The sequence below is a fragment of the Hibiscus syriacus genome, unplaced genomic scaffold, assembly GCF_006381635.1.
Source record: "Hibiscus syriacus cultivar Baekdansim isolate YM2019G1 unplaced genomic scaffold, ASM638163v2 tig00111648_pilon, whole genome shotgun sequence".
NCBI lineage: Eukaryota > Viridiplantae > Streptophyta > Magnoliopsida > Malvales > Malvaceae > Hibiscus > Hibiscus syriacus.
The window spans coordinates 1,790,530-1,817,372 of record NW_024063145.1 but is presented as its reverse complement, the minus strand read 5'-3'; the positions used below and the strand labels follow the sequence as shown (position 1 = coordinate 1,817,372).

The 26,843-nt window shown below is 36.3% G+C and overlaps 1 protein-coding gene and 1 pseudogene across 1 annotated transcript; one reads left to right on the top strand and one right to left on the bottom strand.

The window, feature by feature from the left end:
- Positions 1 to 20,968: 20,968 nt before the first annotated feature.
- LOC120166811 lies at positions 20,969 to 23,881 on the top strand (annotated as a pseudogene).
- Positions 23,882 to 23,965: 84 nt separating this feature from the next.
- LOC120166802 (bZIP transcription factor 46-like) lies at positions 23,966 to 26,371 on the bottom strand. Its single transcript, XM_039176002.1, has 5 exons — positions 25,298 to 26,371; positions 24,614 to 24,685; positions 24,474 to 24,503; positions 24,071 to 24,154; positions 23,966 to 24,017 (listed from the first exon to the last, which is right to left on the bottom strand). The coding sequence occupies exons 1-4, from the start codon at positions 26,336 to 26,338 to the stop codon at positions 24,080 to 24,082; spliced, it is 1,218 nt and encodes a 405-aa protein (XP_039031933.1). The 5' UTR covers positions 26,339 to 26,371; the 3' UTR covers positions 23,966 to 24,017; positions 24,071 to 24,079.
- Between the last annotated feature and the right edge of the window lie 472 nt (positions 26,372 to 26,843).

Genomic DNA, 26,843 nt, shown 5'->3' with positions numbered 1-26,843 from the left:
TTTTGCCTCACGAAGAGCCAACTGAAACTTTGAATCTGGGATCAGATGAAGTTATGAAAGAAATAAAGATTGACACTACTCTATCTGCTCAGGGGTGACATAATTTGATTGAATTACTTCGAGAGTATAAATGTCTGTTTTCTTGGTTGTATGATGACATTCAGGTTTAGATACTAAGTTGGTGATACACAAATTGTCGATAAATCCAGAGTGTAAACATGTGCAACAAAATCTAGAAGAATGAGACCTGAGATGCTACTGAAAATTAAAGAAGAGGTAAATAAACAATTCGATATTAGTTTCCTTAAAGTTGCCAAGTATCTAGAGTGGGTGGCAAATATCATCCCAGTACCAAAGAAAGATGGGAAAATTCGTATGTGTATTGACTACAGAGATTTTAATAGGGCGAGCCCGAAGGATAATTTTCCTTTGCCACACATAGATACGCTGGTGGATAACATTGCTAGAAATTCCCTGTTTTTATTCATGGATGGGTTCTCTAGTTACAATGAAATCAAGATGCACTTTGAAGATATGGAAAAAAGTACATTTTTCACCATGTGGGGCACATTTTACTATAAGGTGATGTCGTTTGGGCTAAAGAATACAGGGGCAACATACCAGAGAGCCATGGTAACACTGTTTCATGACATGATGGATAAAGAAATAGAAGTTTATGTCGATAATATGATCGTTAAGGACAAGATAGAGGAAGAAAACGTAGAGAATTTGAGGAAACTATTTAAGAGGTTAAGGAAATATCAGCTAAAACTCAATCAAAGCAAGTGTACCTCTGGGGTGACTTCTGGGAAGCTCTTGGGTTTTGTAGTGAGAAAGAAAGAGATTGAAGTAGATCCAGAAAAAGTCAAAGCCATTCAAAATTTACTACCCCCACAAACACAAAAAGAAGTTTGAGGATTCCTTAGGAGATTAAACTACATTGCTCAATTTATTTCAGAATTGACTGCGAAACGTGATCCCATTTTTTGCCTTCTCCGCAAAAATAATCCATGAGTGTGGAGTGATGATTGCTAAGAAGCTTTTGAAGCAATTAAGTGAAACTTTTCAAATACCCAATCTTAGTGCCACCTATCTCAGGGAAACCATTAATTCTCTATTTATGAGTTTTCGAGAATTTAATGGGGTGTGTATTAGGGCAGCATGACCAAACCGAGAAGAAAAAGAAAGTAATTTACTACCTCAACAAAAAGTTAGCTGATTGTGAGGCAAGGTATTCATCGATCGAAAAGTTGTGTTGTGATTTAGTTTGGACTACTCGAAGGCTCAAGCAGTATATGTTGTATCATACGTGATAACTCTCTAAAAATGCTATATTTATGGCCTTTTCACTTAAGTTGTTGATTATCTAAAAGCCCATATAGGATCATATAGATGCATTTAGGAGGATTTAGTTGCACGTGGTTGATATATTTTACCATGGAATTTTATTTTGGAAAATAGAGTTGTGTTATGGGGATGGTGTGTTGTTTAACGATGTGTAGGATTTGGGAGCAAGGATACGTGAGGAGAAATGCTGTGAAAAATTGGAAATATTGAGCAGGATGTGAATGTCGTGACAACTCGGACATCATTTTAGAGCAGAAAATAAAAAATATTTTATTAAGAGCCAGTTGTCATTGTCTATACATGTTCTCTACTGCCAGCCACATAGGAGGGGCCCAATGCCACCTATACACCACCTCTCACATGAAAGAAATGAAATTTAGGGTACTATGAGAATTTTGACATAAAACCCAAGGTTTATTCCCCACTATAAATAGAATATGAGGTAACCATATTTGGGAGACTTGATTTTTGAAACATTTGTGTTGAAGCTTTTGAGAGGAGAGGCGACTGGAAGAAAAAGTTACACCTTTTTCCTTTCCTTCATCTTTACATAGTGTTCCTCCATTAATAAGCTTAAGGGAGTGGCGAGCTAGGCATTTGAGAGGAGCTAGCGAGCTAAGGCGGTTCTTGGTGGCCGAGGGGAGTCTCGAGAGTGCATGTCAAAGGCTTTTCCTTCATCCCTTTGCTGTTCTTACTCACCTAACATAGTTGGGTTGTATGGAATGAATGTATTTCATGGATTATTTGAACCCCGTCATGAACTAGTTTTATTTGGTGGGAGCTCACTATAGATGCTTAAACTTTTTCTTTAATAGATGGTTGTTTCTTCATTATGTTTTTATTTGTTTTGCTTATGGTTCTTAATGACTTAAGGTTGTAGGAGCTATGAGAGTAGCCATTCCTTAGGAAAATACTTAGTGTTCGAGAGAAACTAAGTAGATCATCTTTATTGTTCGAGAGAAACTAAGGAGGATCAACATAAGGAATGTGTTTTAAATAGTAACTTGACCTAATCAACCCTTAGACATAAGGCTAAGATTTCAATTGACTAAAAGGAGTAGTGCTCGTCGAGATTTAGATGTTAGTGCTGACACTGAGTGGTATTACCGTGGCATATTCCGTTGATATGAACCAATAGAATCCCTGCACCTGCTAACGCCAAGAGGTATTGTCATGGCATTGTCAACTTGCCAAGTCCCTTAACTAGAGATAACATAGGGCACTTTTAGTAACTCTGTCAGGCAAGTAATACATAGAAGTGAGACCATCCTAAAAGATAGACTTAAGTTTCCTAAGTGACTCATATCATTTATTCCCTTAATAGCTTGTTGTGTCAGGATTGTCAAGTCATTTATTCAAAGTTTAGTGTATACATTTTGTTTTGCCTTTACATTCTGAATTGATTTCACTATACACAATTCTATTTTTCCACAACATCTCTCTATTTGCTACCACATCACATTATTATTCCATCACAACATACATTTGACATTGCCTCAACATTCTCATTAATACATATCATCATACTAACTATACTTAGATAAAATAGTTATTTGCTTTGATTGAACTTATAAATTTCCTCCAATACTTGTGGGTTTGATACTCACTCATCACTGTATTACTTGTTCAGTTGTGTATACTTGCACATATTTTGCATCCATATTTAGTACTCACAAATCGTAGACAAGTTTTTGGAGTCGTTACTGGGGTTTGCCAATTGGAAGTTAATTAGTTTTTTTATAGCATTTTTATTTTACTTCTTCATTTTTTATATATAGTTTTACTTGTTATTTTTCTTGTCTTTTTTAGGTTTTTCTTGGTGTATGACCAGAAGACACTCTGACGAACCATTAGAACCAATAGAACCTGAGATTGAGAGGATTTTTAGAAAATGAGGCATGTTCAATGTGCTCAAGCAAACATGTAACAAATTGGCAATCAAGGTATTGGTCAAGAGGAAGATCAGAATGTCGAGGCAATTTCGAATGTTGGGAATACAGTCAGGCCTCTGCTATTCGAGATCACTTAAATCCTATCTAAGGCGACTTAAATCCTGGAATTATGGCACCCGAGATTCAGGCAGCTCATTTTGAGCTTAAAGTAGTCATGTTAAATATGTTGAATTCTATAGGGCAGTTTGGAGGCATACCTCATGAAGATCCAGTAGCACATCTGTAATTTCTTGGAGGTATGTGATTCTTTCCAACGACAATGAATGTATGAGGATGTACTGAAGTTAAAGTTATTTCTATATTCTCTACGTGACATAGCGAGGGCTTGGTTGAGTGGTGTTCCAGTTGGTTCGATGAAGTCTTGGACTGATATGTACAAAAGTTGTTTGTTACGATATAATCCGCGAATATAAGCACCCAACTGAGGAATGTAATTACTTCTTTTTGTCAAGCCAATGATGAATCAATGTATTAATGATGGGATTGATATAAAGGATTGCTTCATAAATGTTCTAATCATGGTTTTCAAGATTGGACTCATGTGGTAATGCTCTATAATGGAGTAAATGCACCCACGAGGATGATGTTAGATACCTCCACAAATGGAATATTGCTCGGTAAATCACATGCAGAGGCATTTGAAATTTTAGATAGGGTTGCGAATAGTGATTATCAATTCCCATCTACAAGGCTGAGAGCTGGGCGAAACACGCATAAATACATTCGAGTTGGATACTAAGGATTCCGTGTCTGCCCAAATTTCTGTCATCACCAATATGTTGAAGAATCTGCAACGACTAAGTGACCTAAAAGAAATGAAGGTAGCCAACTCAGCATGTTTATTATGCCATGGAAATCAATATGACATCAAGTGACTGACCAATCTGGAATCCACTAATTATGTAGGAAACTACAATCAAGGTAACAACAACCCCTATTGTAACACCTATAATCTTGGATGGTGTCAACATCCAAACTTCTAGTGGGGAAATCAAGGAATCAACAATACTAATCAAGCAGTTAGGGAGTAAAATTTTAATGACTCCCAAGGTTTTCAAAAGAACATGTCATGACATAATTCTAACAAGGGAATACCATCTTTATCCAACACAAGTTCTTTGGAGACGACAATATAAAATTTTATAGCAACCACGAAGACCATGCTACAACCATCATAAACCAATGATCCTTATTACACAGTTAAGGAGCTTTTCTTTAAAGCCATAACTCATCTCTGATGGCCCTGTCAAGTTGGTCAAATTGTCGTGACATTACAAGAACGTCAAACCAGATTATCTGTCGAGTGACACTGAAGTCACTAACGTTCTTGGCAAAGAGCAATGTAGTACACTCACTTTACGGAGTGGAACTCAAGTCAATGTCCAAGACAAGTTTGGGGGAAGGAAGAATGAAGATTTAACCCCCGTAACCATGCAAGCTGAGCGTGAAATACCAAAAGATACAAAAGTGGAGGAGGATAAGGATGAGGGTTCATCCAGTGAAGTAACTGAGGGAGAAAACAAAAATAACACGGTAAATGTTATTCCCATCCCTTCAAGAAGAAGTTAGACTCCACCACCCTTCTCACAAAGACTAAAGAAGCATAATGATGACATTCAATTCAAGACGTTTGTTGACAGTCTGGACCAACTCCACATCAATGTTCATTTTCTTGAAGCTATAGAACAAATGTCGGTATATGCTAAATTTCTCAAAGAGATTGTTACCAAGAAAAGAAAAGCAAAGAAGTACGAGACCATTGCCATGGTAAAAGCATACTGTTATGCCTTATGCAAGCTCTCGCCAAAGCGAAAAGATCCATACAACTTTATTATTTCATGATGATCTATAGGAGAAAATTATGTTGGGAAAGCAATATGTGACTTTGGCTCAAGCGTGAACCTAATGCCAAAGTCAATCTTCTTGAAGCTTGGCATAGGGAATACAAGAGTCACCTCTGTTATTTTGAAACTAGCCGACCACTCTCATGTTCGTCCCGAATGGCGAGTCGAGGATGTCATTGTAAGGGTAGACAAATTTATGTTTCCAGTATATTTCCTTATACTTGATTGTGAGGTACATGCCAATGTGTCATTGTGAATATCATTCATACTCTCAAGTACATGGATGAGTCTGAAGAATGTTAGAACATTTTGGTAGTGCATATATTGATAGTAGGAGAAGGTGATCAATTTTGCCAAAACAATTTCATTCAATTGGAGAATTATGAGAGGTTTATTGAAGAGGAAATTTTCGATGAGCCTAAGGACTTTTCTTTGAAAGAACAACATGCTAGCTACCTCATAGCTAGCACAGGTACACGCTTTGAACCTCTTGAATTTGATGAGTTTGTTTCTCCTAAGCCCTCATTACAGTATGCACCTACCCTAGAGCTAAAGAATTTTGCACAATATCTTAAATATGCTTACATGGGTAGTAATGAAACTTTACCTTTTATTATCTCCCCTACCCTTACTTCTAACTAATAATGTAATTTGTTAAGTATTTTGTCACAACACAAAAAATCGTTAGGATAAAGGGACTATTTTGTTAGAAGGATCTAAAGAAAAGGTAGTAATGAAAGAAATCCTCAAATGACTTGATGCTGGAGTGATTTACCTCATATCTAATAGTTTATGGGTGAGTTCTCTCCAATTCGTTCCCAAAAAAGGAAGCAAGGTCATAGTGACCAGTGAAAACAATGAACAATTTCCAATACACACTGTAACCGAATGACAGATATGCATGGACTATCGCAAGCTAAATAAGGCTACCAAGAAATACCACTTTCCTTTTTCCTTCATCGATCAAATGCTGGATCGATTGGCAGGTAAGCCATTTTATTGTTTCTTGGACAGATACTCTGGTACAATCAAATTGCCATCGCACCAGAAGACCAGGAGAAGACTATGTTCACGTGTCCCTATGGCACTTTTTCTTTCCGGATAATGCCTTTTGGACTCTGTAATGTCCGAAAACTTTTCAACGTTGCATGCCAGCTATCTTCTTTGACATGGTTGAGGATTTTCTAGAAATATTTATGGATGGTTTCTCTGTTGCTAGAGATGACTTTGAGAAATGTCTCGGTAATTTGGAAAAGGTACTCAAGCGATAAGAAGAGGCTGACCTAGTACTGAATTGGGAAAAGTGTCACTTCATGGTGATTGAATGCATTGTGCTATGCCATAAGACCTCTCATATGGGCATTGATATGGACAAAGCCAAAGTCGAAGTGATTGAGAAGCTACCCCCACCAACATCTTTCAAGGGTATTAAGAGTTTCTTTGGACATGTTGGGTTCTATAGAAGATTCATCAAGGACTTCTTCACAATATCTAAGTCATTGTGTGCCCTACTTCAACAAAAGCCCTTCGTGTTTGATTAAAATTGTTATAGCGTGTTCACCGAGCTAAAACAAAGACTTACCTCTGCGTCTATTATGGTCCCCCTGATTGGACGTCAACATTTGAGCTAATTTGTGATGCGAGCGATTTTAACGTGGGAGTTGTGCTTCAGCAATGCCAAGATAAAATTTTCCATGTTATATATTATGCTAGTCGTACCTTGAATGAAGCACAAATGAATTATACTACCACTGAGAAAGAATTATTTGTCGTGGTATTTGTATTTGACAAGTTTTGGTCATCTTGATAGCCACCAAAGTTATTGTTCACACCAATCACTCAGCTATAAAATATTTAGTGAATAAGAAATATGCTAAGCCTAGACTCATTAGATGGATATTACTATTGTAAGAATTTGATTTAGAGGTGATAGATAGAAAAGGTACTAAGAACAAGGTTACATATCATTTATCTAGGCTAGAAAACAATTCAGAATGCCATGACATTTTAAATATTCAAGAAGCATTCCAGATGAGAAAATTTTATATGTTACGACAATTCCGTGGTACGCTGATATAGTCAATTTTCTTGTTAGTGGAATTTTGCCTTATGAATTGAACAGCCAGCGAAGGAGGAAGTTTCAACATAATGTCAAATTCTACTTTTGGGATGAGCCATATTTATTCAAACAATGTGTCGATAAAATAATTCGATGTTGTGTCCCTGATGAAGAGCAAAGAGACATTCTACACCATTGCCACACAACCCCTGTGGAGGCCATTTTGGAGGTATAAGGACTGCTGCTAAGGTCTTCCAATCAGGCTTTTATTGGCCTTCATTATTCAAAGATGCTCATGAGTTTTGCAAGGCGTGTGATAGATGCCAGCGTATTGGGAACATTTCCAGGCGACATGAAATGCTATTGCAAAATATTCTAGAGATCAAGCTCTTTGACGTATGGGGCCTTGACTTCATGAGACCATTCTCATATGATTTGGAGACTTATATATCTTGCTTGTTGTAGACTATATATCTAACTGGGTTGAAGCAATTGCAACACTAAGGAATGACTCTAAAATTTTGCTCAAGTTCCTTCACAATAACATCTTCACCCGATGTGGAGCACCTAGAGCCAGCATTAGTGATGAGGGAACTCATTTTGATAACAAGCTAATTTCCAAGGCATTACAAAGATATGAGTATGAGAAAAAATTGCCACGGAATATGACCCACAAACCAATGGACAAGCTGAAGTGTCCAACTGGGAGATTAAGCAAATACTGGAGAAGGTAGTGAATCTTAGAAGGAAGGATTAGTCCCCAAAGCTTGACGAAGTGCTCTGGGCTTGTCAAAAATCATTCAAAATGCCTTTAGGAATGCCACCTTTCAAGATTGTGTACAGGAAAACATTCCACCTACATGTAGAGTTAGAGCATAAGGCATATTGGGATATTAAACATCTTAATTTTGATGTGCAATTAGCTAGGGAGCAACAATTATTTGTAATAATTTAGAGAACAAGCATATGAAAATGTCAATATTTACAAAGAAAAACCAAGAAGTGGTATGATTAAATGCTTTTGCCAAGGCATTTTCATATTGGCGAGTAAATGCTCATTTTCAACTCGAGGCTGAAGCACTTTCCCGGCAAACAAAAGTCACGATGGTCCGGACCTTTTGAAGTACACCATGTCTACCCTCATGGAACTATTAATATCAATAATATAGATGATGGAACATTTTCAAAGTTAATGGTCAGTGTCTAAAAGATTATCATGGAGCTCTGCCCTTGCATAAAAAATCGGCACTCTTATTGCAAGATGACTGAATCTGTAGAGCATTTTGAAAATGCCATGACATTTCGGGTTTACTGAATAAATAAAACATTTATTTTATTTTAAATTCAAATATTTTTTGGTTAATTGAGTTCTTTTGAATTTTTAGAAATCCACGCAGATAGAATATGAGGACCATACTATTAAAGATATAGGAGTGGGCTGCAACAAGACAAAAATATTAGGGAAATCTTCACTTTTGACATTTTGATTTTTTGCCGTAGAAATTCCCTTTGCGCAGGAGTTGATGTCGTTTGAAGAAGGGGTCTGAACATGAGGAGCCTCAATTCACCCCGATCCCTAAATTAGTCAAGGAACCTTTACACAAGCGCCCACGTCGCACAGTAGCCCTAGCACCACCACCATAAATAGTCAAGGTACCTTGCATTGCATTGCATAGTATACAATCTAGTTTTAATTTAGTTTTTGTTTAGCATTGGGGATAATACTTCTCTTAAGTTTGGGGGAGGTAGGGTTCTTAATTCATTACATGATAATATTAGTAGAATGAATATTCCATGACATTAGTAAGTGTTCGAATTAGTTTTTTGTAATAAATTAATGATGTCCGATGACGATGAATTCTTTATGGCTAGAATTGAATGTACATGATTGTTGAGGATGATAGAACCAACTCTAGGACTTATATCTTTGTAACTTTTGATACACAATTGTATGTTTTACATGCTTAAGAAACTTAGAATTTTTTTATAAAATAACTCTTGCATGTCTTGGCATAGAACTTTGACAATGTCCTTGAATGATGAAAACCCCACATGTTCCAAAAAAATGAAAAAAATGAAAATGATGAAAAAAAAGAAATTACGAATAAATACTTTGGCATAACTATAGAAGGACACTCTGCTATGCCATGGCATTGCATGGTTACTTCATTTAAATAAATGGAAGCCAAGACATATGAGTGAATGAAAGTAGTCACAGAATAACTCTACTTGACTAGCTCCGGGGTAGAAGGTATGCTCCCTTTCACCTAGAGTGTGGGATGGTATGTATGATGGGCTGACTCCCCTCGTAGCAATATTAAAAAAGAGAGAAAACATTATGTGAGTAAACTTGTAATCAAATGACTACTAAATGCGGTAGCAAAACAAGAGAGCTTGCTTAGAAATTTTCTAGATTTGTTAAGCATGAACTGGATACAATCACACACACACAAATGATCTTGCCCTAGGGAATAATACTTGATTTCTCAAACTAGTCTAGCATGTTGAAGCCAACTATTCTGAGGGATGAAATTTTATCCCATATAACTATCTTGAACCTGAACTTGCCATGGTATTTTTGTTTTGCTTACTACTATCCATTATTTGAGGACAAGCAATAATTTAAGTTTGGGGGTGTGATAACTCCATAAAAAGACTATATTTAGGTCATTTTCACTTAAATTATTGATTTATAAAAGCCCATACAAGATCATATAGATACATTTAGGAGCATATAGTTGCATGTGGTGGATATATTTTGTCGTGACATTTTATTTTGGAAAATGGAGCTGTGTAATGGGGAATGTGTGTTGTTTAACGATGTACAGAATTTGGGAGCAAGGATGGGCAAGGAGAATTTCTGTGATAAATTGGAAATACTGAGCAGAATGCGAATGCCACGACAACTAAGACGACATTTCTGGGCAGAAAAGACAAAAAATATTTTTATTAAGAGCCAGTTGTCATTGCCCCTACGTGTTCTCTATTGCCAGCCACATAGGAAGGGCCCACTGCCACCTATGCACCACCTCTTACATGAAAAGGATGAACTTTAGGGAACTATGGGAATTTTGACACAAAATCCTAGGTTTATTCCCCACTATAAATAGAATATGAGGTTGTCATATTTGGAAGACTTAATTTTTGAAACATTTGTGCTAAAACTTTTGAGATGAGAAGATGCTGAAAGAAAAAGTTCCAACTTTTTCCTTCTCTTCATCTTTAGGTGGTGTTCCTCCACTAACAAGCTTGAGGAGTGGCGAGGCATCCAAGAGAAGCTAGCGAGCTAAGGCAGTTCGTGGTGGCCGAGGGGAGTCCCGGCAGTGCACGTCAAAGGCTTTTCCTTCATCCCTTTGATGTTCTTTGTCACTTAACATAATTGGGTTGTAAGGAACAAATGGATTTTATGATTTATTTCATGGATTATTTAAACCCCACCATGAACTAGTTTTATTTTATGGGAGTTCACTATGGATGCTTAAACTTTTTCTTTAATGGATGGTTGTTTTTTCATTATATTTTTATTTGTTTTGTTTATGGTTCTTAATGAATTAAGATTGTAGGAGCTATGAGAGTAGCCATTTCTTAGGAAAATACTTAGTGTTCGAGAGAAACTAAGTAGCTCATCTTTAGTGTTAGAGAGAAACTAAGGAGGATCAACATAAGCATGGGTTTCAGATAGTAACTAAACCTATTTCACCCTTTGACATAAGGCTAGGATTTCAATCGACTAAAAGGAGTAGTGCTCGGTCGAGAGGTTAGATGTAGTGATTATGCTAACTGCCATTGTCGTGATATATTCTGTTGATCTGAACCAATAGTATCCCTCCACCTGCTAACGCTGAGAGGTATTGTCATGGCATTCTCAACCTGTCGAATCCATTGACTAGAGATAGCATAGGACACTTTTAGTAAACTCTTTTGGGAAAGTAAGACATAGAAGTAAGACCATCCTAAGAAGATAGAATTTAGTTTCCTAAGTGACTCCTATCATTCATTCTCGTAATAGCTTGTTGTGTGAGGATTGTCAAGTCATTTTATTCAAAGTCCAGTGTTTACATTTTGTTTTGCCTTTACATTCTGAATTGATTTCACTATACACAATTCTATTTTCCACAACATCTCCATTTGCTACCATATCACATTATTATTCCATCACAACATACATTTGACATTGCCTCATCATTCCCATTAGTACATACCATCATAATAACTATACTTATATAAAATATTTATTTGCTTTGATTGAACTTATAAATTTCCTCCAATCCCTGTGGATTCGATACTCAATCATCACTATATTACTTGTTCAATTGTATATACTTGCACATATTTCACGTCCATATTTAGTATTCATCGATCGAAAAGTTGTTGTGCTTTAGTTTGGACTACTCGAAGATTCATGCAGTATATGTTGTATCACACCACTTGGTTGATCTTTAGGCTTAATCCTATGAAATACCTGATGGGTGTACCTGCTTTATATGGAAGATTGGCTCATTGGTAGAATTTATTGTTTGAGTTTGACATCCAATATATGAGCTAGAAAGCAGTTAAAGAGAGTGCTATAACATATTTTATTGCAAGTAGGGCTTCTGAACAATATGAACCATTGAGTTTTGATTTCCCAGATGAAGATTTGATGGCTATTTCAGTTGAAGAGGCAATTACTTCTACCAATGAACATTGGAAATTGAACTTTGATGGTGCTTAAAATGCCTTGGGGTAAAGAATTTGGGAAATTTTGGTCTCACCTAGTGGAGAACACTATCCTTTCACTAGTCGGTTGAATTTTAATTGCACAAACAATATGGTCAAGTATGAGGCTTGTATTTTGGGTCTTAAAGCTACCATTGAGCGCAAGGTAAAGTTACTCAAAGTACATGGGGATTCATCTCTGGTTATTTATCAACTTAGAGGTGAACGGGAAATGAAAGACCCAAGTTGGTGAATACCGTAAATTCGTCGTGAAACTTATCAAAGAATTTTAAGACGTGCCATTCAATTACCTCCCCAGAGAAGATAATCAAATGGTAGATGCCCTAGCCACTTTGGCAACAACCTTTAAAGGGAATTAACATTCAAACATGATACCTATTGAGATGCAAGCTTATGAGTATCCAGCCCACTGCTATAGTGTAGAAGAGGAAGAAGATGAAATCCCTGATATTATGATATCTTACAATACATCAAATATCAAAGTTTTCCTAAGCAGGCAACCGAGAATGACAAAAGGACTATTAGAAGGATGGATGCAGGGTATGTGCTCGATGGTGAGATATTATACAAGAAAATTAATGATTAGGTTTTCTTGAGGTGTGTGGATGGAAAAAAAGCTAAAACAATCACTGAAGAAATTCATGAGGGCGTGTGTGGTACCCATTCCAATTGACATGCAATGGCTAGCCAAATAATGAGATTAGGGTATTATTGGTCAACTATGGAAAATGATTTTATCAATTATACCAGAAAATGTCAGAAGTGCCAGATTTATATAGACAAGACCCATACCCATCCTCATTCATTACACATGATGACAGCTCCGTGACCATTCTCTATGTGGGGCATGGATGTCATTAGAAAAATTTTGCCCAAGGATTCAAATGGTCATCATTTCATCTTGGTGCCAATAGACTACTTCACCAAATAGGTAGAAGCTCATTCTTATGCAAATGGCACTCAGTCAACAATCTGTAAGTTCTTAAAGAAAGAGATTATATGTCGATATGGTTTACCATAAAGAATCATCTTTGATAATTCCTTGAACTTAAACAATAAGATGATGGAATCGGTATACAAATAGTTAAAGATAAAACATCATAATTTCACCACTTATCGCCCGATGATGAACAGGGAAGTAGAGGCAGTCAAGAAGAACATTTGCTTTGTTTGCATATCGAACTTCGGTAAGGACATCAACTGGGGCAACCCCATTTTCATTAGGCTATAGGATGGAAGTTGTGTTACCCATTGAGGTAGAAATTTCATCACTTTGAGTTCTATCAGAGGTTAAGCTAGATGAAGCAGAATGGGTACAAACTAGGTATGATCAGCTGAAACTAATTGAGGAAAAAATATTAAAAGCTACATGTCATGGTCAGATGTACCAGAAACGTATAATGAGGACACATGATAGGAAAAATTTACCCACGAGAGTTTCATGAAGGAGATCTGGTACTTAAAAAGATTTTATCAATTCAAAAAGACTTTAAAGGTAATTGGATGCCAAATTGGGATGAACCTTATGTTGTAAAAAACATTTTCTAAAGGAGCTTTGATCCTCATCGAGATGGATGAACCAGAGTTACCTAACCCTGTGAACTCTGACGCTGTTAAGAAATACTTTGCCTGAAGAAACCAAATGAAGGAAAAAAAGAAAAGAAAGAAGAAAGAAAGAAAGAAAAAGAAAAATGAAGAAAAAAGAGAAAAAATAAAAATAAAAAATAAAAAAGGGGTTCAAGATAAAAATTCGTAAAGGACATCTTGAAACCAAATGAGGTCTCAAGTTGAAAACCCACAAAGGGCGGCTTGAGTATCATTAAAATTCAGGATTCGTGTATGGTGGAGGTTTTGAATTGATTTTGAAGTTGAAAGACTCCTGATTTGAGAAGTAATATTAAATGGTGATTAGGGTGAGGTCTAGAGGCTGAAAAAGGCTTGAATAACCAGAAAAGGAATGGAGAGCACATGAGATTCAATACTGGTTTATAGCATCCAACATTCGGAGATTTGATAGTAAAGGGGGAACTTCACACCCTTGCGTGTTGTCACAGTTCTCGAGATCCCTTTAATAGAAGCTACACTTGAGTCATTCTGCGGTGTGCTAGTTCAAAAGTATTCGCACTATTGATATTTGGGGACGCCTACTTCATTTTCATTTACTTTTTTTACAGTTAAAAGTTTGTCATATATTTACCAAAAAAACTCTTTACATTTATATAAATAAAAAAGAGGTATTTTCCTTGTTAACACCCTGTAGCAAACATCCTAATTTGAAAATAAAAACATGTAGATTAAATTGGGAAACATGAGATCATTGTGTATCATTGTACAAAAAGTTTTGGATAAGTGCAAGTGTTCTAAAGCCAAAAATGGTTTTAGCATAAGGCTTGCATGGTGATGGGCTACTGGAAATTAAAACCTTGGGCTACATAAAAAGTTCAGCAATGAGGGATAATCCAATATATTTTTCGTTGATCAAGTAGTTAGTCATGAATATTGTCTTGGTTCAAGAAGGAAGAGAATCAAAGCCATGTCCAACCAAAGAGTATCTAATCAGGATTGTCAGTTTTGTTGAACTGCAGGTGATTTTCGTGCCCAAGATTTGACTGAATCACAAGGCGATTGAAAAGAGAGTGTTCTCATTTGAAGATGAAAATATACTAAAAGTTGTATCATTACATATATGTTAGGCATTAATAGGATCATGACATTCATAAAAATGCATGATGATAAATGCAATTGGATACTTACATGTCTTCCAAAAGAAAGCTGAAGGTTGAAGATGATGAAACCTAATATAAAAGTAAACAATTCAAAGCCCAAAAACAGAAAGGCTCAACTCGAGGCATATTCCCATATTTGGTGATTGCTAGACAAGTTTAAACAAGAGAAATCGATTTTCAAAGATTCTCTTGAATTCCAAACATTCAAGTATGATGTTTTCAAATCCTCAAACATATACTAACAAGTGGTAATGTTTAATTTTCATATTCGATCTTCTTAAAGAATAGAGAAACAAATCAAACCCGATTCAATTTACCCTGAATAGAAATGGAGTGAATCAACATTTCCAGATTTGATTTTCCCTGAATAGTAGCTGAGAATATCCCCTTTTTCCAGATTTGATCTTCCGACTAGCAATGAAACAAATCTGTCTTGATTCAATCTACCCTAAAAAGCAGTGGAGTGAATCAACGTTTCCAGATCTGATCTACCCTGAAGAGCAGCGGAGCAGATCCCCTTTTTCCAGATTTGATCTTCCCTGAGGAGAAGTGGAACAAATCTACCTTAATTTAATCTACCCTGAAAAACAGTAGAGTGAATTAACATTTCCATCTGATCTACCTTGAAGTGCAGTGGAGCATATCCCTTTTTTCCAAATTTAATCTACCCTGAAGAGCAGCGGAGCATGTCTCTTTTCAGATTTGATCTTCAAGAATCTCTCTTGAGATATTGTTCATTTCCAGTCTCACTTGAGACAATATCATATTTCTAAGCACAGATTCGACCGGACGAAAACTCATTGTCTCTTCGTCTTTGCCTTTTCTTGTTAACACAAGAACGACCAAAGAGGTGTAGTTTTCGAAACTCATTTTTACCCCGAGATCTCGTTAATATTATTATTATTAATTAGTTATTATTACTATTATTATTATTTTATTTTATTTTTATTTTATTTATTTTATTAACGCAATCGGGCCCGAATTAAATCATCACAACCGGCCCAAATCTAAGCCTACTGAGATTAGGGTTTGTGAAAACCTAATTTTCCATTACAGTCACCGCTGTCGTCGGTGAGAGGAATCCCGTACCGTCGTTACTATTTCGATCGCTCAATCTCGTTATTCGACAGTAGCTGTTTCAACCACCAACATCATAATCCCTACAAATAGTGAAGTGGAGAAGAAAATCAAAACCAAACCCATTAAAAATTGATAAAAATCTCGAAAAACTGGGATATTAAAAATGGTTTATATCCATCATCATCCCTCAGTTCTAGTCTCACCAAACACACAATGGAGGAGGATTTAAGCAGAGAAGATAAGAAGGGGGAGGGAATTTGGTTCGGAAAGAAAAAAAAAGGAAGAAAAGGGAGCATTCGGGTTTAAGTTCGAACAAAACAAAAGAAAATGAAAACAAAAAGAGAAAAAATAGATCCGAAAAAAGGGGGAAGAACTCGAAAAAAACAAAAGGGAGAGCATAGAAAGCTTACCTTCGTTGCTGGTCATCAAGAAGCCGAAAATACGTCGGATTTCCTTGTTTTCGAAAGGTATAAACTTAGATCTCGGCATTCCGGTTGAGTTTTAGGAAAAATGGCTCTTGGTTTTGGATTAAAGGAGTGGAAAGGAATATTTTGGGTGTTGGGTTCTCTTTCGGCCACCATGAACAGAGGTGAAACCCACCGGTGAACGGTGGCCATCTCCTCCGGTTGCTCGGAGCTTGAGAGAGTCTTGAACTCTCTCTCTCTTAAAAACCCAAAGAAGAAAATGGCTAGGCTTTAGAAATTAAGCCTTGATCTTGGCCATAAATATCCAGTGTAAAATGACGTAGTTTCACACTCCCCTCATCTATGTTTTTGACCTTTTAGGGGTAAATAGCAGTTTAGGTCCCTCATTTTTGTAACTTTCTGTTTTAGTTCTGAAATGAAAAGGGTAATTTACACAAGAAGGGTCCTGAAGTTTGTAAAGCTCTTACTTAAGCCGCTTAATGAAGTTTTCCTTTTTATATTGTGAGATCCTTATTTATCATTTATTTTATTTTCTTCCTTGTCTGGTTATTAAAGTCTTTGTGTTAATATTCCCGATTTTAGTTGATAGTTTACACTACTTTTATTCTGGTCCTTATTTCACCGTGTTCTCTGTTTATACGTTTGTCTTGTATATGTCATGTTGCATTTTTAGCCTTCATTCACTGCTTTCATTATGGTACCTGCGTCACTTTAAGATATTGGTGTTAAATGCTCACATGCCATAAATAATATATATTATGTTCACATATATTATTCCCTTTAATTTAGTATGTCATCTTTTATTGCATGAATATATTATATTCCATATATGTGGGGTTTTTTTTAATTTCACGTGTATTCACATTATTAGAAATAATTCCAACTTCCAAGTATTATATAAATATTGCATGATTTGGTTTTCGAGTATTTCCATTAATGGGTATATATATATATATATATTAGTTACATAACATCATTAAATGAAAGTTGACTAAGGGTAATATCCGTTCATTTTAGGATTATTGTGAAGTGATTATCTCAACTTTTAAGAAAGTTGCTTTCGATAATTTTAAAATGAAGTGTATCCCATTGAATGAATAAAATTAATTACATTTAAAATTTGGGACTAGGAAAAAGATTATATTCTTTTAATTAAATTCACCGAGAAAAGACTATTAGACCGTGTCTAAGGTCTTGTCTCGATTTATTTAAATAATTAAACATCCTTATTCTCATTAAAGGTTGGTAAAATAATTAATTAATCGTATTTGTTTAATATATGTTTAATTTTAGTTCTATTTTGTGTGTGTTTTAATATGATTTCAAAAATAAATCGCATTCGAATTAATTATGAGTTTTAGGAAGGAATAATAATATTTTTTATTTTGATTGGAGTAAGAAATGACTGCTTTAAGGCATGAGAGTTCATTTCTTATCGATAGAAAATAATTAAATATTTCCTTATTTTCCTCCTAAAATTCATAGAGTATTTTTATTGTTATTGTTATTTTATTGTTATTTATGCATTTAAATTTGGAATTAATAATGAACTCTAGGATTGAATTGTAATATTTCTTTATTTCGATCGGAGTAAGAATCGACTGCTTTAAGGCATGAGATATCGATTCTTCTCGATAGAAAATAATTAAATATTATTGTGTTTCGTCCTAAAATTCAAATAATATTATTTGTATGGGATCTTGAATTAAATTAAACTCAAATTCGTAAATTTCATTGCAAAGACAACTAATTAATCAACTAGGTATCGATTTAGGGCGCTGTGGGGTTGGTAATCCTTCCCCACGCGTAACCGACGTCGTTTCGTGCATAGCATATAAGTTTGAAACTAAACTCAGCGGCCATTCCCCTCTCATTTCTTTCATTTTCTGTTTAACCCAAAGAGGAGAGAGAGAAAAAAAACTCTCTCAACTCTCGTCCCTTTTCTTTCTTCACTCATTCACCGTGAGGAGAGATACAAAATCCACAGCTGTCGTAAGTTGACGTCGATGGCGTGGGAAACCAAACCAGAAACAAACCCTCGGTCTCTCTCTCTCTCTGTAAACTGACTCTTCCAGTCGAGACCCACCCCTTCGAAACCCTATGGATCTAAGAAAAACGAGAAGGTTTTACCTTCGGCGATGGGTTCTCCTAGTTCCAGTGGGGCTATCGACGACCAGATATCTCTGAAAAGGTAAGTTGTCTTGGTTGTTCTCAGTTTTTTCTCTCTATTGTTCCCTATTTTTTTCTCTCAAAAAATCTGGTCTCTCTCTTCTTTCTCCTCCCTTTTATCTCGCATTTGTTGGTTTTGGTGATGGTTCTCTGCTACCGAGATTGAAGGATATGATTATCCTCTGTTGGCTGATTGACAATCTAGGATTTACTCTAGATTTCTTTTTATTCTTTTATTAGAGTCTATTTTGATTGATATGTCTACTTTTGTACTGTTGATGTTGATTTCCCATTACTGTAGGTTGAAACGACGGCGGCAATAGGTGGCAGCGACGATGATGGGAGACTTAGTTTAAGCGACGACGGTGGCAGTGGAGAGCAGCTAGGCTTCCAACCCTATTTGTCTTCTGGACCGTTGGATCTGAACAAATGCAACAGTTGAACCAGTCGACGGCTGAAGGGTGTAGATGAAAACCCTGGCTTCAAGTGATCTGGACCGTTGGATGGGTCCAGATCTAATGGCTGATGTCGGGCGGCATTGGAATAGTTATCAGAAACCTTAATATGTTTAGGGTTTTGGTATAATTGGGTCATGTCGGATCTTGGGCTTCGGGTCTCGCAATTGGGCTCCAGTCGGGTTAATTGTAACTAGGTTAGGCCTGTAGGCCTACTTTCTTCTGGGTCGAGTGATATTGGGCCTTGTTTAGGGTACTATTGAGTTTATTTGTATTTTTCTTTGTTGGGGCTTTGTTGTTGGGCTTCGGGTTGGGGCCTGCAAAAAAATAAAATAAAATAATAATAATAATAATTTAAAACTCGAATAAAAATAGGTGTCTATAGTTTCTCCGAGCTATTGGGTCTAGTCCATATAAGTGGTTTTCTTCACTGTTTCCTTTTCAACTTTCTCTTCCTTTTTTTCCTTTTTCATTTATGAAAATCGGGTGTTCATTGTTCTTTTTCATTTACAATAGACATGAAATCAACAGAGATTATTGTTGAAGCAGTTTTGCATGTACTGAAACTTCTTTCCATAGCTCTAATAGGACTTCTTCTTTCCCACCCTAAAATCCAAATGATTTCAAAACCTACACTTAAGCTTGTAAGCATGCTTGTTTTCTTTCTATTCTGGCCATGTTTGATTTTCACCCACCTTGGTCCAGTCATTAATCTCAGCAAATTCATCCACCTGTGGTTTATTCCAATGAATATTGTCATTAGTATTCAGTACAACCACCGATTCTGTATTAGGGTTGCTAGTGGCATTCATATGTTATCTGCCACTCGAGTTCTTGCGTCTAAATGTATGGATATTTGGGAATCTGGTTCATTGGGAGCAAAGCAAGAGACATCTGATCTACCTTCAACTGGCTCAACTATTAGCATGCAAATTGTCTCTTGTTGTAGTCTATGCACAAACCATAGGTTCACCTTTGCAGCAAGTTTATAACCCTTTGGCATTTTTTTCAAGAACTCAAACGAGACCTCCCCGTATCAATACCATCTCTTCTTCCACAGAAAACCCTAAAAAATGGGCACTGAAATTCATGCTACAATTCCACAGTTGCAGCCATTTAGGTCTTGTGACCTGTACGGTCAACTTAGAGAGAGGGAAAAATGGCAAAAGGTGATTAAGTTCCACTCTTCAAAACAAGGTCAGATAAGCAACAAAATTTTTTTCAAGTCGGTTGCAGCGTCGATCTTGCTTGGCATATGTGAATCGGTAGCAGCAGCATAAGAAGAAGGCTCGAAAACAATGGTCAATGGGTGAAAGAAAAATGACAAAAATAAAAATAATTTAGGATTTTTACTTGAAGTGTTGACCATCAACGGGTTACGCAAGTGGTTAACAAGCTAGATAAGTGGTTAACGGTTCAGTTCAAATTTTCGTCATCTATGTTAACAACTTTTAAAACCGAGTGATTAATTTGTTATAAATTGATATTTTCAGTGATCAATTTTTTCTAAAATAATAACTTTAATGATAAATTTTACTTTTAAAATTTTAGTGAAAAAAATAAAAATTTACTTAAACATTAGTGTGTAGTTTAACCTTAATATTATGGATAAAATTGGGGAACGCATTAGTCAGAGTCAGAGCTTCGGCAGCCAGCCTGGCAAGCAGCCGCCCTTTTTCTAAATATATCTTGCGATTGGGTCAACTGCAAATTATGACCTTGCACATCAAGGGATTGCAAACCTCCCAATTTGATTAAAATAGCATTTATTCAACAGAGAATCATGAATGTTAGCTTACACTTGAAGTAGCTATTTCAAGTTACGTTTAAAATAAAAATTGTTTTAAAAAATCAGATGAATTTAACTTATATTACTTCTCTAAATCAAGATGAGTGATATGATTGAAATATAAACAAATTAAATCCAAAAATATTTATGTTTGAAAAAAAAAGGAATGTCGTTGGGCGTCAAGTTGTATTTAATTTACCGGTTAATTAGAAGGAAAAAAAATCAACAACTCAGTCGGACCCCTGATTTAGTCAACGCTTTGCTACTTGATATATGATTTTTCGACGAAAGCCAACAATGAAGGAAGATGAATTTAAGCTAAAGCATCTCCAGTTCTATAAATACTTTGCTTATTCCCTTGGCATCCTGGACACACCAACACAATCTCTTTCTTTATTTGGCCATGGCTGCTTTTCATAATGGTTTTTGCGAAGATGCTTTTGTACTTAACCCAGAGAAGGCAAGCTTGTTTGATCTTCTGAGCCTACTTTTTGTCGCCTCGATTGGAAAATAGAAGATTCATTGATTGCCCAGGGAGTGGCAGCCCACACCGAAGCTTTCGTAAGCGGTGGACCATCTTCGTCTCAGTTCTTGTTCAGAAACTCCTCTTCTGGGCACGAAGCCTATGGCCTTTATGGGGGATGCCATCGAGATGTGGCTTAATCTTTTATCTTCCAACGGTGGCCCCTCTCATCTCCTACTAAATCTTGCAACAGGTAAACTAGTTGATCGACTTGGTGACCTGAGTTTGTTTTTGTCGCTCAAAAAACAACTATTCATAGACTGGGTTTTATGGTGCAGGGAAAATAGAACGGCCAAAGAGACCATCGGCGACGTTTACGTCGAGCATAGGAAACGCTGACATCCGAACTGAATTAGATCAAAGCATTAAAGCAGGTGACGCAAAATACAAAGCAGCGCTGTCTGTAATGGCTTCCAAGATATCCTATGAGAATGAAGCCTTCGTTGAATCCATAGTCACCCAACTTTGGAAGGTAATGCTTTATGTGTACGTTGCTTGGATTTCTTTAAATACAAAATCTTTTGTTTCTTAAAAAAATAAACATCTTTGTTATTGGTGATGCAGATGAAATTCGTCAAGTTTTATAATTTCTGGAATGGTATGTTTTCTCTCTTTCTATACGTTTTAAAATTATAAACTACATTGTATATTTAGATTCGTCTGCTTTACGAAAAATATCTTTTAAACTTGCATTGTAAGTTAATAAACATTTATTTTAAGTCAATGTCGATGATTTGAAGTTTATACTGATGATTATAGTTAAAGAAAGCTGTAAGTCATTGACTTGGAAATTAGAAGCCATAATATCTTTCTGTATTTAAACATGCATCCTTTAATTTTCATTTAAATAAGTACTTATTTTTAAAGATAAAGTATACAAATAGTACTTCGATTATAAAGTGATATTTTTCTGGTCTCTCGACTATTAAAAATTATAAAATAGTCCTTCTACCATATGGTATTGTTTTGTTGAGTCTCTCAACTATTAAAAGTTAAAAAATGATCATCCGACAATTTAGTATGTTCCAAACTTGTCCTTTTTCATTAAAAATTGACGACAGTCTGAGCTGGATGTTAACCTGATGACTGAGATATGATAAAATTTGATCCCTGAATCTAAAAAAATATCATATCTCAGTCAACAAGTTAACATCTAACTCAATTTGTTATCAAATATTTAACGGAAAATGATGAGTTTAGAACATATTAATTAGTCGGTGACCATTTTGTAACTTTTAATAGTAGGACTCAACAAAGCAACATCCTATAGTCAAATGGTCATTTTGTAACTTTTAATAGTCGGGACTCAACAAATCAACATCCCATAGTCAATGGACTATTTGTTTACCCTATTTTTAATTAATATAAAAAATTATTAGTTTTTTTAAATAAAGAATTATTTACTTACAAATAAAATAATAATAGTTATTTAATTATAATAATAGTTTTCTCAACCTGGTGTTGGGGTAACCTACTATCTTACCTCCCCTTACACTATACATATGGAAAAAGGGACAGCCATTTTTTATAAATATATAATAAATGTAATTTTAAAAACTATTTTTCAGGAAAAAACAAATTTCTAATATGACAAGTTTGGGCATATGCCCGTATATATATTTATTTATAAGATAGTATGGCTTGGGCCTTTGAATAGGTCTTCTTCCAGTCCGGCAGTCTAAAGGTCAAATCAATATAATATGTAGTGTAAGATTGACATGTTGGATAACTTTTTTCCCCCTTTGTGTTGGGTGCTATTTATTGATAAAAATGCTGACCCTTGATCATTTTGCTCATGCAGATTACAGGGAACGTGATTCAACCCAAGCGTTCATTCTCCAAGACACACAAGCAAACCCCAACTTGTTTGTGGTTGCATTTAGAGGCACCAGCCCATTCGACGCCGACGACTGGCGAACCGACGCCGATATTTCCTGGTGCAAGCTTGAAGCCATGGGTAACTCCAGGGCCCATAACGGTTTCATGCAAGCTCTCGGCTTGTAAAAGAACAAGGGTTGGCCTAAGGAGATCGAACAAGACAATAATGACGGACACCAATTTGCTTACTACACTCTTAGAGAAAAGCTGAGGGAAATTCTGAAAGAGAACGAAGAAGCTAAGTTTTTACTTTATACTGACGGGGCATAGTTTGGGTGGGGCTTTAGCAATCATGTTTCCTTCGGTGCTAATGTTACACGAGGAGAAATGGTTGTTGGACAGATTGGATGGGGTTTACACCTTTGGTCAACCTAGGGTCGGGGACGAGAAATTTGGGGAATACATGAAGGAGAATATGAGGAAATTTGATGTAAAATATTTCAGATATGTTTACTGCAATGACATGGTCCCTAGGGTTCCTTACGATGATAAAAACACCTTGTTTAAGCATTTTGGATCATGCCCCTTCTTCAACAGCTTCTACGTCGGAAAGGTACGCCAGAAATACGATTTTCGACATCTTTAAACACGTTTAACATATGCATTTTGTTTATGTTTGTGATTCCGGCGGTGCAAGTTTTGCCGGAGGAACCGAACAAGAATTACTTCTCTTTGCTATGGGGATACCGAAGGTGGTGAACGCAGTTTGGGAGCTTAATAGGGGCTTCATTTTGCCTTACATGTACGGTCCGAACTACAAGGAAGGTTGGTCTTTGAGATTGTTGAGGTTAGCTGGATTAATAATACCAGGCTTGTCTGCTCATTCCCCTCAAGATTATGTCAACTCCACTCGATTGGGAACCTTGCCGGATAATCAACTACGTGTACACCAACTTACAACAGATTGATGACATCAATGAAAACATATAATTTATAATTTATTTCAACTCTTCAATTCTATCACTTGTAAGAAATTGTGTAAAACAGACGATCGATAGCTCCATTTCCATTTCCATGGCAAACAGTCATACTGTGAAGGGGAAAAAAAAGTCTTGAGTCTGACACCCGATTAGTTCATTATCCCTCGACTTAAATATGTACAACCCATTGAATTCACCATGGACCTGTCTGCGTTCGACGCAAGCATAGCTTCTTTGCTCCTCGTAGCATGTTCATCATCTCACTGTCCTGTGGTAATCAAACAATTCAAGTAAATATTTCAGAACATTTATCTCATGAACATTCATGACAAATGGCTAATCATATACGGGGAGCTTCGAAGGAGATTCATACCATACCATACATCATAAAACAGTATGATATGAGAGATTCACACAATACCAGTGAAGTGAAACGAAAATGACAATGTAATAGATAAAAACATAGTGAAGCTGACAGAAAAAACATGGAACATGGTGTGGACAACCATGCTTATTGATACTTGTGTAGGGCATCAAATAAATTGTAATCAAATAAAAAGAGACATGGAAAGAAAAATTCTCGGCACCTGATTTTCTTGTAATTTCATCATTTGTGCCTGCAGCAACCAAGAACAGTCAACAAGAATGTAAGCATGTGTCCGCCATAACCAATAATTAATAATGCCAAAAACAGAATGTGCTGAAACAAAGAAGGGAAAGAACATACATGTTTCTTCTGCAATTCTTCGTTCTCCTTGTTTAGCTTTGCAATTTCTGCTTCCAATTCCGTTGTGTAAGCCTAGTTGAAAAGAAAAGAAAGCGAAAACGGTGAGAAAAACGAATTTCGGACGAACCATTGGATGATATTGTTTTGATTTGCTAGAGTTAGTTCTTTATTATAAAATCTACAAGGTCAAGGGTGTTAACCAACATAAATGGTTTCATTGATTCTCCTATGATGGAGCTTCAAAATGCTCCATTACCTTGTAAGTTGTAACAAAGATCCTTATAACTTCTCATCAACTTGACTTCTCAAAATTGTTCATCTCTTCTTATGTCAGACACTAGCAAAACTCATAATGCCATAACAGGACCAAACTGAGTGGGAATTGTAAATTGAAGTTTATTAAAACCAGAGTTCAAAATCTTTGAGGTATCTTGGCACTACAAATTAAACACAATCTCTTAATGCGGAACTCCAGTGCAGTCTAGTGTATTTCGTAAACGATGGTGATGGCAGAAAAAATCTTAGTTATAGGATCCAGAGTTGACATAGGCAGGAAGCGTTATCAAAGGAATAGACTATAACAGTTTCAGATAATGCATATTCCAAATTATATGCCTTACTCTGAGATGTACTAAAGTGCTATAAAGATGGAAACATTAGATGAAATCAAGAACATATTATCACCTGCTTCCGAGCTCGTGATCTTGCAGCGGATTCTCGGTTCTTTATAATTCTTCTCTGCCTCCTCTCAGCAACCTTTTCCAGAGTAGTGAACTTCCTGCCCCTCGAGCTCCTGTTAAACACATAAGGAACAGGTGAAACAGAGGAAGTGTCTCCACTACTCTTCCCAATCCCATCTGATGAAAGCTGGTTAGCAGGTGAACCAGTGGCAACACTAACCGGCCCTCCTACACCAACCACACCAATCCCTCCACCGCCCTGGGCAAGACCATTAATTAGTCCCTGACCACCACTTTGCAAAGGCATCTGAGCTCCATATTCCAAACCATATTGCTTAGGAAGAATCGGTTGCCTCTGCCGTTGTTGCTGTTGCTGATGAGTTTGCTGCTGAGGGAAAGGTTGAATACCAATTTGATTACCATCATTAGAAGGCCAATTCCCAATCAAATCTGGACCTCTTCCACCTTGTTGAAATCCAATCCCAAACCCAGTATTACTCCCTCCTTGTGGTAATTCCCCAAAGAAACCGCCATTAACATTATTAAGCTTCCCTGAAATTTGGGCACTATCCTCTCTAACCACACCAACCCTCACCAGAAACTCCTCCAGAGTAATCTCCCCAAGAGTTTGTTGTCTCTGTGGCATATTATCAGTCACTCCAGTTCCAATCTTCCCGTCTTTCCCTACAGAGAACTCCTTTGACATGTCTTTCCAAACTCGACCCACAGTTTTTTGGCTAAGCGTCCTTGGCAAAGTTAAAGACCCTTGCTTTTGTAACCCGCCATTTTCCTCCATCCCAACGCTGGAAGAAGCCATTGTTTGAGTTTCTTCAGCGCTCCAAATATTCTTCAACAACTCATCCATGTTCATTGACCCGAAATCCTTGCCTATTCCACCCATTGTGCTTTGGAACTCATCAAAAGTCAGAGAATATATTGATGGCTGTCTACTTATTGGATAATTCCCAGTCGGCTTATTATCACCTCCGCCGCCGCCGGCGTCAGCTGTCGGCGGCTGGTTCCTTCCAAAGTTCTTAAAGCTCATATTAGTCCCCCGATAAAATCTGGATAAAGTAGTGTAAACAAAATGAGATAATGTTAAGATATATATATAGATTTGGAAACTGTAAAAATACAGTTGAACAAAGTAAACAAGAAAAATCCTTTATAATTATATTAGGAAACATTTTCTATATTTGGGATGTTCACGTTTCAATAAAACTAAACAATCAAGATCATATAAAAACAACTATCCAATCCTTACCAGTTTTAAGTAAGAAAGACCATCAAAATCAACTCTTTTTTTCTCCCTTTTCATCAAGTGCTGGTAAAATCTAACATTTTCATGTGTCTAAACAAAATCTCTGCTTTCAAATATATGCAAGTTGAATTTGACCCCCCCCCCCCCAAAATGTATCACAAAGTTGAAGATCTTAATGGAAACATAAGCTTTTTAATTAGAAAAAAAAATAACGCACCAAATAATTGAAAGAAAACATAAAAGATCCGAACCCCACCAGACCCAAAATAGATAAACTTCAAAAGAAAAA